This window comes from Anthonomus grandis, chromosome 22 (genome assembly GCF_022605725.1).
Source record: "Anthonomus grandis grandis chromosome 22, icAntGran1.3, whole genome shotgun sequence".
Lineage (NCBI taxonomy): Eukaryota > Metazoa > Arthropoda > Insecta > Coleoptera > Curculionidae > Anthonomus > Anthonomus grandis.
This window is the reverse complement of record NC_065567.1, coordinates 15,783,271-15,795,726: the sequence shown is the minus strand read 5'-3', so window position 1 is coordinate 15,795,726 and position 12,456 is coordinate 15,783,271. Positions and strand designations below refer to the sequence as shown.

The 12,456-nt window shown below is 31.6% G+C and overlaps 1 protein-coding gene across 2 annotated transcripts in view; it reads left to right on the top strand.

Annotated features, from left to right (window-relative positions):
• Positions 1 to 12,456, top strand: part of LOC126749073 (klarsicht protein) — a 275,493-nt gene that overhangs the window by 245,240 nt on the left and 17,797 nt on the right. For both annotated transcript variants that reach the window (XM_050458695.1, XM_050458694.1), the window contains 2 exons: positions 1,553 to 1,658; positions 7,251 to 7,438. In XM_050458695.1, the coding sequence (XP_050314652.1) occupies positions 1,553 to 1,658; positions 7,251 to 7,438 (294 nt within the window). The remainder of the gene's footprint in view (positions 1 to 1,552; positions 1,659 to 7,250; positions 7,439 to 12,456) is intronic.

Here is a 12,456-nt window from a genome sequence, read left to right as displayed (position 1 = left end):
CAAAAATAAAATAATAGACCTAAGACAATAATGAATTCTTAAAGTCTTCGTGGCATTCCTCGTATCAAATTTTGAAAACTTTCCTGTGACATGTTTTCCCACTCCTCACGAGCAGCATGTTCCATGATAGAGCATAAACATAGTATTTGTCCAGTTCTGCTTTTTGTATGAGAAATGATTTATAAATGTTTTAACTGATATTTATTTTTATTTAAATTTTTTTGTCAAAATAATCAGTGGTGCGATAAATTTGTTCAGGAGTTTAGATGAAGAAGAGAACGAAAAATTCAAAATGTCTTTTTAACTAATCACTTAGATTCGAATTTCAATAATTTGTACTAAACATAACTAATAACTTTTATTAAGTGGGTTTGTGATTAATGTCGCAATAAAGAATTTTAAAAACTAAAAGATAGCGCAAATAAGTTTGCAATTAAGTTTTGACTAAATGTTCACAAAAATATACATTTCATATTTTGAATGACATGAAAAAAGTCGTTTTAACAAACAAAATCTATTATGGCAGCCTTACGGTTGAAACCTTTGGTGTGACACTCAACTCATAAAATAGTTTTTCTACTAACCAAAAGTCTTTATGACACTAGCATGTATATGCAAAGCATGTTTCGCTAACGATGCTTCGGAAGGAGACTAAAACTAAACTGTCAGAATAAAAATTTACTTTATTTTTATTTTTTTCGCGAAGATGCTAACATGGTTAGCGAAACACGAGTGTTTGTTATTGCAGTAAAACCGTTTTACTATTATGGCATTATCAGGCCTAAATTTGCTTTTATGCAATCTTCTAGAAACATTCTAACCAAATAGCATAAATTATGAATGTTTTTTTAGTATAAATTAATAATTTTAATAAGATACCTTATAAATATTTATTGAATATATCGAGCTAGTAATGGATAATAAGAAAAGAATAGATAAAATGTATGACAAATAAATAGTGTAATACGTGGAGCGAGAAATCGATCGTGTGAAATCGTAACCTTTTTGTTAAAACGAATGCTAGTTCGCTACCATATTTCGAAGCTTGTTGCACAGTTATTTGCTATTCATAATAACTAAAAGGATTAATGCCGGGTTTATTTAACTTTTCTTAATGCAGAGTCATACTCTTATCTCACAATTCCATAACTCGTAAAAGTTAGGACAGTGCAGCTTAATACACCGACGCTTAGATAACTTACAATGCATAAGCATAATTGATATCTTATAAGGTTGACAAATTTTAATTTTTATGCATTTAGTTTTGCTTTATGTCAAATCATATAGACATGATTTTTAGGTTACTTGATGGTCACATAAATAATGCGTTTTAAAGAAAGTGCTTTATAACTCAAAATAGAAATAGGAATTAAAAAAATAGGCAATGAAAAAGAGTTGTGTCAACAAATATGTATCCATGGTTGTATAAACTAGGCGTATTTAAAAATAATGTACAGAGTAATTATCATCAAAAGGGGAAACAATTAAAGCCAAGCACAAGTTATCAGAAATAAGAGAGAAAAAATTATTCACGAGACATTATTTCTTTCAGGAACAGTTAGTATCCAACTGTGACAGCCATATAGCCCTTTTGAGCCACATAACAGAATCATCAGATGAATATAAAATGTCAGCTGGAGACAAAGCAGTGACCACAGGTAGGAGTTGGTTTCCTATTTTATTCTCCTATACTTGGACTCCTTTGCTATCTTTTTTGTTAAAGAAAGCAGTAGATATCGTCGTGTACTTCTTACGCAAGTTTAAACGATTGAGAATAAAAAAACTAAAAATTAACTAATATATTATATTTAGTAGTCTTGTATAGTTCATTCTTTTTTTAATATTCTTATGTGATATTAATTTAGAGTAATGATTTAATGGGCATGACATTTTTTTATTTATTTATTGTTCTTTATTTTTGTATTCGCTAATTTCCTGCTTAACAGCATGTTTATTGTGCATTAAATTTATTTTCTGCTTGATTTTGTTGCTTTTTATATTTTTATTCCTTTGATTCTTCTTAGTAAACTGTATTGCATTATGTCATGCCCAAATTAAAACATTAACCTAAGCGGGGATGCTTATGTAATGCAGTTTAATAAGAAGTACACTACGCTAGCACCAATATTATTTTGTTGTTATTTTATAATATACATTTTTGCTACTCGTGATGTTTTCGTGATGTTAAATTGGAAAATTGAGGAAAGGATTTTAAATAAGCCTTACTAGGGGGAACCAATTGGCAGAAAAATTTTTAGATGCTTTGCTAAGTTTTGGTACGGCAATTGTACAGCAAAAAAAAAGTTAAAGTACCAAGTTTCTAGCTTAGCGCCTACAATTTTGTTGGGTCTAAAAGAGCTGGCATCTGAACTCAACAAATATGAATAAGCTTCTCATGATTTGAATATCAACGTTAAACATAAAATTAAGTTCACTATAATACTGCTTCTTATTATACTGTTCTCTGGCTCCCAAAATTCAAACCATTACTTTATTTTTGGTTTAGACACAGACACATAATGCTAAATATCGGTTGCTAATCATGAAATCATGAATCAATTTATTGGGTATTATATGATGTCCTGTTCAATCATATGCGCTAGTTTTTGTATGGAATTTTTGTACATCTCTTTTTACAGATGCTAATTGGTCTAGTCAAAACCGTAATGATGAAGTGTGAAAAATAAAATTTATAAAGTGAACGACCAAATCATCAAACACCAAATAGACTATTTTAAATTTGCTTGTGTTAATTAGCTAAAGATATTAAGCTGTTGCACTATATTGTGTAGTGTTAAAAAAGGAAGAATAGAGTTGATATCATTCAGTTCCCAGCATTTATGTTATTACCTTTTTTTCATATAGTTATCTGATAGATAGGTGGAAAATATTTGTCTTAAATTATAACTTAAATTTGTTTTATTTGTGATATATGATTTTACGAAAAAAATACTAAGTTTGTTGAACTTGATGGAGACTAGTCACCAGAAAGGAAAACGAAAGAAGCTTTCTGAGGTAATAAACAACAGCTCTCTGAAGAAACTTAACTGATGCCAAATAGAAGACTTACTGCTATATTATATCAAAAAGCTATCCTTTTTCAAAATTATTCAGAATGTTGAAAGTGAAATTTTACTAAATAAATGGTGTATTAGACTTGTTCGCTGCCTTACGAAAAAATGATGAAGGACCAGGAAAAACCTGAGGGTTTAACGAGTATTTTTGTTTGCTTGAATGGATGGCGAGCTTATGCAACATTTACGCTATACAAAGCTTCGTTCTTTTGCAATATACACCACGATTATTACCTAATGTTACCGTTGGGCTATATTTTGTTAATATCTTGTAAATTGTCAAAATTAATATAAAAAAATAAAGAGTTCCTTTATTTTTTTTATATTTGCCTATTAATTCCAATAAATAGTACATTACATACGAGGCCAGGCTTCGTGTTTTCTTGACGCTGGGCCATTCTAAAAGATGCATTCATCTTCAACAGTTCAACATTCATCTTTAATGTCTTCCACGAAAAAATCAAATCGCAGTTCGGAGCCTCCAAAAGTTCGACTATTACCGTGGGTGTGTGACAAGTTGCGCCATCCTGTTGATACCAAATATCGTCCATGCTCTCCATGTTTTTTAGGTTCAAGCTCGTCCTGCTTTTTTTGGAAACAAAAATTTGTCGAGCAAGGCTCGGGAACGCTCGCCATTGACGGTAACGACGGCTCCTTAGAATATTTCGAAGAATAATGAGCGAAGAATTATTCCGAATAATTATTTCGAAGAATAATGAGCCGATGATGTCGCCAGACCAAAAACCACAGCAAACACTCTTTGTAGAGGCATTGCCTTTTCAATGATTACGTGTGGATTTTCTGGGCCCCAAATCCGACAATTCTGCTTGTTGTCATAACCTCTCAGGTGAAAATGAGCTTCGTCAGAAAAGATGATTTTTCTGGTAAAAATGCTGATTTCGGCCAAACTGTGCTCAAGTTTTGAGTCTATTCGGCAAACCGAAAACGTGCTGGATGGTCATGAGGCTTCAGTTCTTGCACGAATTAGATATTGTATGCCTTCATACCGAAGTCTTTATGCAAAATTCGCCTTAGGGAAGTGAGAGAAATGTTCAATTCTTAAGAACAATGAGTTCAGGTAGATGGACGCTCACGCACATTTTGAGCAGCAGCAACAACGTTTGCAGCTGTGTGCACCGGACGAGAATGGAAACATGTTGAACACTAATGAACCAGTTTCACGAACTTGTTTCACAAATTAACCCACAAATTGATTTTAAGGTCAATCAATTCTGTCGATTGTTTAAATTTCTTACAGTTTGGGTTGAAGACTTTGGAATACATTTTTCAATATTCCCCAATTTTACTCGAGAGTAAAGCGTCCCATTTCGCAAATGTACAACCTTTGACTATACTTTTGACAGAAACATTCTGACATTGGAGTGGCCATAGTTAAAATAACAGAAGCTTATAGGCAAACATATTTTTAAATAATATATTCAACGTCTCTCTATTCTAATATCGCTACGGTATTATATGTCAACGTAATTACCCAGAAGCTCCGTAATTAAAAGCATTCACATGTTCGCTAAGTTGGTTGCATAATAGTCCGTGAAAGTCGAGCAGATGCATCAAGCGCAGCTATTTTTAAAATCCAGAGCTCCCTTTAATGCATACAAATATTTTAAATAGTTTAGCAGCTATTAAAACTCGCTATGAATGTTATAGATACGTAGACCGTCGATCAAAAAACTAAATCATTTTTATTAGTTATTAGGTAAGTATAAACTTTTTTTCTTAAGGTTTTATTGTGTGTTTATTTGTGGAACAGGCTTGTGGCGTCATATTTCTGTAGCCAACGACAGTGTTTATTTTGTTTTGATGCAGGAAAGATCGAGAGAATATGTGTAAATTAAAATACCAGTTTTTTAAAGGTAAACGAAAAATGTTGAAATTCGTATGCATTAAGCACATATACTTTTAGGTTTTGGATGCACAATTATGTATAAAATACTGTGTGCATTCGTTTAACTTAATAAAATCTAATTTTTTTGAGGTTCTTATTAACATTTTTATTATTATACACAATAATAAAAAAGAGACTCAAATTTTCCTAAGCATTTTTTTTTGTTCTTTTTAGAAGCTTGTGATACTTTTATTTTTAACCTACATAGTAAATGTGTCTCTGGCATGCATGTATATAGGGTTTTCCAGTTCAGCTTTGCTCTGGGCAGCATTTATCGTATTTGGGACGTATCTGAAATTTATTGGTAGTTTCATCATAAATCTTACAGTTTATTAAAAAAAAAACACTGCTTTAGGTTAAGCCTATAAACTGAAGCAAAGAATATTTTTTCCATTTTTATACCAAAGAAAAAATTCTGTTGTTTCTCTACCCTAACATCTTATTGTGTTGCCATAACATAACATTTTAAATAGTGAAGGTGGAGTAAAAAACTTGATTAACAAAGTTAGTTCTAACTATAGAATATGTCCGTATTTAAATTCTTCATTTTTTCTTTAATTTGGACAAAAACATTTTTATATACACAAATTTATACAGACACACAGTAGTGCTCAAAATTTCCAATATAGAAAAAGTTACGTGTCTATTATAATTAAAAAAAGTCTGCTATGAAAGTAAGCTTACGACATCTCTGTTAAACTGCGTTATTCAAATTAATTTAGATAAATGTCAATATTTGTTAAAATACAAACTATATATCTTACGTTTAATTACCTTAACATATAGGTATTCCGATGCAAATAAAAACACGTTTTTGTACCGCTGTAGTTTGGCAAGTTCGTTAATACGCGTCCCACTCTCATGGTTTATAGGAGTGGTGTGAAGAAAGATATACATCTGTACCTGTTAAAAAAAAAAGAAAATAAAATTATAATAATTATATGATTAATATCTCATATATATCACAAATGCTACTTTGTTAAAATTATATTCTATTTTCTAAAACATTTTAAAGATTAAAAAATCTACCAAAAAATTTAATTTTATAAAGTTGCTTTAAAAATAAATCAATATTACTGAAGAGAAATAAATAGTTCAAGTCGATTTCTCTATATATATATATATAAAAAAATATATATATTAAAAAATCCGGTACATATCATATATCAGTGAACCTCGATTATACACTATACGTATACGGGTTTACCTTGAGTCATCCTGTATCGCCATATAAGTGTGGGATTCAAGAATTTCATCTCGAATTTAGTTACCGCAGTTTATTTGGTTTTACTTTCTTGTTCTTCTGCAAGTGATGACCAGATGATTTTATTGGGCTTTAAGATATTTATTATTTTATTGCGAAAATATTTAATATAAGTAAGTACTATCCAAATCAAAAGTGGGTGTAATAAAGAGTTTTTGTTCGAGTATTCGTTATCTATTATTTCCATTAGAGAAATAGAAGGGTCAGACCTACGCTTATATTTTTGTGAATAATCAAATATATAACGTGGGCTGAGATGATCACGTTATGTAAAAAGGTAAGATTAATCAATTTTAATATAATCATGTATTATAAAAGCCTTAAACTCATTTTAACCCCCATAGAAGGGATTATGGATTTTTATTAAATTAGAGCATACACGTAAATGAATTATTTAATTTAATGCTTTTACATTTATTTTTTAGGAAGATTTAATGCGTTAAAGAACGAAGAATTTCTGCGATAACAAGTGCATTTCTCTGCATTATCTCTTCTAAAATGCAATTAATCTTTAGCAGAAACTCACCTTAAATACATATAATAATAATTTCTAAATTAACACATACCAAGAAAAACAGTTTCATTACTAAAAAATATTTCATTTTATAATTATAACTGACGAAGCAACTTTTTTGTGCAGTTTAGATAGTCTCACGGCTAGCTAACATTAGTCGCGTTGATTTCACTCAGTCAACATCTGCGTGTTGGATATTGTAATATAATATCTATCTTTTTGTATAAGTACTTTTATCTATAGGCATACAATATAAAAATATTCATTTAGTAAAAATCAGGTAAATGTATGTATGTAATAAAACCTGTATGATTAAAAGAGTGGTTGAGATTATTAAATATAAATGTTTTGTGCAGGTTTTATTTGTTTTGTTTCTTTGTAATAAGTCACCCTATCATAATAACTAATTTTCATAGTGTCCCTTGTTCCCAGCTAACATATGCGCTATACAATTTACAAAAATAATGCATTTTTTATTTTAATTTGTTACAGGACTTCTAAGCCAGTGGAAAACCCTTAGGATAAGAAGCGTCAAAATGCAAGAATATAGAAGGTTGCAAAAAGAAATAAGTGACCTCAAAAGTTTTATTACCAACCTAGAAGTACCTGAAAACAGTAGTCAGCTTCAGGGAGGCGGCAATCCTTCTGAAGACATTAATAATGAAATTGAAGTTTGCAACGTAAGTAAACAGATTTAATTTTTTTATGTAATTTAAAGGTGAAGGCGCTGGAAAAGCCGCTGTATGAGTATATGGACGTCAATCGATAAAAAGCGGAGGTCGTAATGATAATAATAATAGAAATCTTGCAAGAAATAAATACCTTGACCAACATAAGAGAGCTCAATTACAGTGTTCCAAATGTTATACTTTCCAAAAAAAAAACATAAACTGTTTTCTACCCTTCAGTTTAGTTTTAAAAGTTGAGGGAACACTCACGATGTGATTTTCCATATTCCTTAAATAAAACAAAGGCAAAGTGACCTCTGCTATTTTTTTATGATATTAGTAATTGACTACGTTGATCTTGATATTACTAAATATAAGTATGGTTTTAATTAGGACCGACGAATCCAATAAGTTTATGTTCTTGCATTTAGACTGAGATATGATTGCTACATCTCAAAACTGTTGTATTTGAAGCAACTTTTTACGTAGGAAAAACGACTGTTCTCAAATTTTATGTATATTTTATTTCTTTTTGAAAAGGTAACTTAACGGGGTTTATAATGGGGTTTATATACATATATTAAGTATATATTGTGTACATATACATATACATAGGTATACATTTTTACTATACATTTAGATGGCCCTTTTTTTGGCCGTGTAGGAAAAACAGAACTTGCATTTTTGTGCAAGATCTGTTTAATATGCAAGATACACTGTTTTTTTTTGTAATACTTAAAATTGCTTTTTTTTAAGTGTCTAATTATTTTCTCTCTGATAAATAATTTATCGTGCAAAATCCTGAAAAGTTCCGTTCTATCTTTTTTGCTTTCCATGCACGTACATAAATCGATATTGATTCAGGTTTTTCGCCTTATGATCCAGTTTCTTTGAATTTATGTCCGAACATTTTAAAGTGTCCTCCGAGTAAAATTTTCTCTATAATATGTAAATACGAGCCAAGTGACAAAATAATTTAAAATAAAGCGTAGTATAGAAAGTGTTTTTTTGCTGAAAAAAGTCCAGAATGTACGGAACACATTTTTGTTTTTAGTAATTTAACACTCTTCAGTCGCGCTTTGAATATTTTCAGCTTTTCCAAGTTGATCTAGTGATTTAATCCAAACTAAACTAAAAACACTCATGAGTTACTCAAATAGTTTCAAAGAAGGTTAGCTTTAAGGAATCAAGCTTTATATATTATTTACAAATTTAGAAAGGAATAATAGTGATTTCTTTTTATGCTTAAAGACTTTGTAGATAGAATCTAAATAAAATCAACTTGAAAATTTACACATCATAAAATCGAAGAACAAAACTCTTATTTTTTTTTATTTCAGGCAGCTAATTTATTGTTAAATAGGGTATATTTATTTTTTTATTTAATTAACAAATTAGCAGTAAAAGAACCGCGAAATCAGAAAGCACCAGGTTATGATGGAATTACCTCTTAAGTACTGAAAAGCATGGACGAATTGTAGATATCCATCATATACATCATACGTCAGAAGATCTGGATGACTGGGAATTCCACATACCAGCAAAATTGCAACGAGAGGCTGAAGAATTTCGTCGTCAGAAAACATAGCAGACGAACAGACTAGATTTGTTCCACGGAAAGGAACTCGCATCTCGTCATCAAGACACGGAGCTTACTGTTAAAATGCTCATGTGCTTTGTAAACTACAAGAAGGCTTTTGAGAAGGTAAAATGGTTGAAGCTCGGGAACATTTTTGCCGAGATGGGAACCCCGAACCATCTGATTCACCCAATATAGGTCAAACACGGCGACTGTAAGAGTCAATGATACTCTTACTTGATACTTTTTCGACTGCTATTGAGTTGAGACAAGGCGGATGAGACCCTAATAATGAACTCATTAATTTAATGCAGAAGCTAGATGAATACAGCAGATGGTACTGACTGTAAATCAATAATCCAAAAACTAAAGTTATGATTGATGTCCGTACTAATTACAACAGCCTTGGCATTTTAATGACGCCGGTTATCAATTGGTCATTCACTTTATACATCTTGGATCTGTTGTCACCAATCCCAGAGATTGTACTGCCATAATAGGAAACTCCACAGCGATATTCACTCGTATCTCGTATCGGAAGGACACTTCCATCACAATTAACATCAAACTCAGGTTTATACGAACTCTCATTTTCCCCATAGCGACTTACGCAGCCGAGACGTGGACTAATACCAATTAAACATGCACTTTATCAACCAACTGTATTTAGAATACTTTGGACACATCGCAAGGAGATCAGAGATAATGAAGAAGCAGATCCAAGACGAAGTCCCAGAGTGCATTCACCTCGGCGATGGGTCGACCAAATGAAAAGTCTGACAGAAGACACCATGCAAGATGTAACACCATAGCCAAGATAGAGAATCCTTCAGGCAAATGATTAACGGACTTACTACATGATGCCACCACGCCCCTCCGAGGGGTTTATGGACGACGAACGAAGGAATTTATTAATAACTCTACAAATAGGTTGATAACAGATCTACATTTCTATTATACATTTTAATTAGGGGGTTTAAGTGGAAATTAAAAAAAACTTACGAAGGACTACAAAAAGTTTATATTTTTTCTCGCTGAAAAAGACTACAAAAAGAAAGTTAGTCCAAGCTTTTTTGCGTTCAGTGCACGTACGTAAATCGATATTGATTCGGGTTTTCCGCCTTATATAATCCAATTTCTCTGATTTATGTCCGAACATTCTAATGCGTCGTCAAACTTATATTTTCTCTATAATATGTAAATATGAGCGTGACATATGAACCTTGAATTTATTGTTAAGTGATAATAAATAAATCTTATAAGTCAAGTTAAAAAATTGTGTTTACAATAAGAACCAAGCAAAATGAATATAAAGAAATATATATGAATTTTGTTTTATAAGTTGCTAAAAATATTCTAGAAATTACTGACAATCTTGTATTTAGTAATTCAACACTTTTGTCTTTTTGAGTTCTTTTCATTTATAACCTGAATATTTCGTCCTTTCTTAACTTTGTCTAGTGACATAATCGTAACTAAACTAAAAACGCTCACGAGTTTCAAAGAAAGTTAGCTTTAAGGAATCAAGATATATAATATATAAATATTCGGAAACGTATGGCAGAATTATATTCGAGTTCTCGCTGGATCTGGAGCTGAAGGGGGCCGCCATATAGGGGGTAAAAGCAGAGTTGTGTCTAGCGCTGGAATGGCACGCGGGTACGTGACGGGACTCCAAATGAGAGGCACGTCCGAGTCCTAATCTTGCACCACACCGCACTGCCACTGCCGATCCAGGCGTACAAGCGCCGTCCGCGTATTTTTCAGGACCGTATCTTCTGGTTCTTCTTTTCTTTCCTTTTCACTCCTCCCATAGGGTTATAAGGATGCGAAAAACTTGTCCAAGGGCATCGTCCAGACGGTAAAAATAACATGTACAACCGATGTAAGCTTCTCTTTATATCCTACAGTGTACCCTAGACTTTAGACCTCTAAAAGGCAGCACTGAATTACAGACTTTCTTTAATAATTTGTGAAATTCTCTTAAAATAAATTTGTTAAAATTTTCGGCATATTGTTCTATTTCGCCAGGGATTAGCTTTTTAACATTTTGTGTAGTAGATTTAAAAATTAGACTTTGATTTTCTACTGCCGAATTATGCATCTATATATTATGCTTGATTCTCTGCTTTAGACTTTAAGCAAAAACAAGAAATAGCAATAGCAGTTCTGCTCAATGTTACATGTTTCGCTCGACTAGAGCATCATCAGACCTAAACAATAATTAAAATTATGTAACCCGAAAAAGGAGAATTCAACAAAAACTTACCATAACATACACAAAGCACCTGACATATAAGTAAACAAAGCTTGCAATAAAGTGGCACTATCTATGTACAAAGAACTCAACTAAACAATCAAATCACTTTATACATTTTAGATATCTAACCATCATTTAAGAGTCTAGAACTACTTAAGGTTATTAAAAACTAGGTGGCCATCAAAATCAAACGTTTCATTAACACAGGACAGATCTGGGCTTTTAAAAGCTTTACTAATCTCCATTGTCTCCAACAAGTCTAGTTTTTTTTTTCTCTTAAATGATGGTTAGATTTCTAAAATGTATAAAGTGATTTGATTGTTTAGTTGAGTGTATGAAGCTTTACTTCTTATTTCTCTGCCACTTAAAGTTTTTACTAATTTTTTAACAATTTAAAATTTTCTTTATGGTATATGTTTTAGTAAAACCTCTCAAATATGACAACCACTTCTCAAACCGTACACACAACAAAATACGTTATGTTTACGATGTTTCTATAGGGTTTCCTCCCGGTGTAAGCAAACACGAAACATTTAAAAAGAGCTAAGTTGATCGAGGGGTCAGTCATAAAGTTTAGTAATTTATAAACATGCGGCAATATAAGTCGGCTGTATCCCGATGACCGTCTTTCCCCAGTGCCACTTTTTGAGTTGAAACGCTCCCTAGAGACCGGCCGTAGACTGACCAGACGATCAATGGACTTCCTTTTCGTCAACATTTCTGCAAATATTTTAAGTCAGTTTACATAATTTATCCGAAACAGCCAGCCGTAAAAACTTAAATTACGTTAGGCAATGCGCGGGATAGAAAGTTGCATTTAATCAATATAATATTTTGTGTTATTTCTTTATTTTGGTTATCCTCTCTATTTTCTTCCATATGTTTTAAGCCCATTATCATTAGCAAATATTATTAAGAAGAATATTTAGACACAATAATTGCTCTGATAAAAGCTCTGATTTCAATCAAATTTTTGTACTCTTTTGTGTATTATCTGAAGAATATAGTATAAAGACAAAATATCTCAATTTCGTAAAAAGGTAGAGTAAATAGTAAAAGAGCAACGCTTCGCTCTTTTACTATTTACATATCAGCTCCTATCATTTTAATAATTTATATTTATTTCTAGATTATTTTGATCGAAAACTTTTACAGGCAACTAAATAAAACTTTTTAAATAAAAGACTTGAT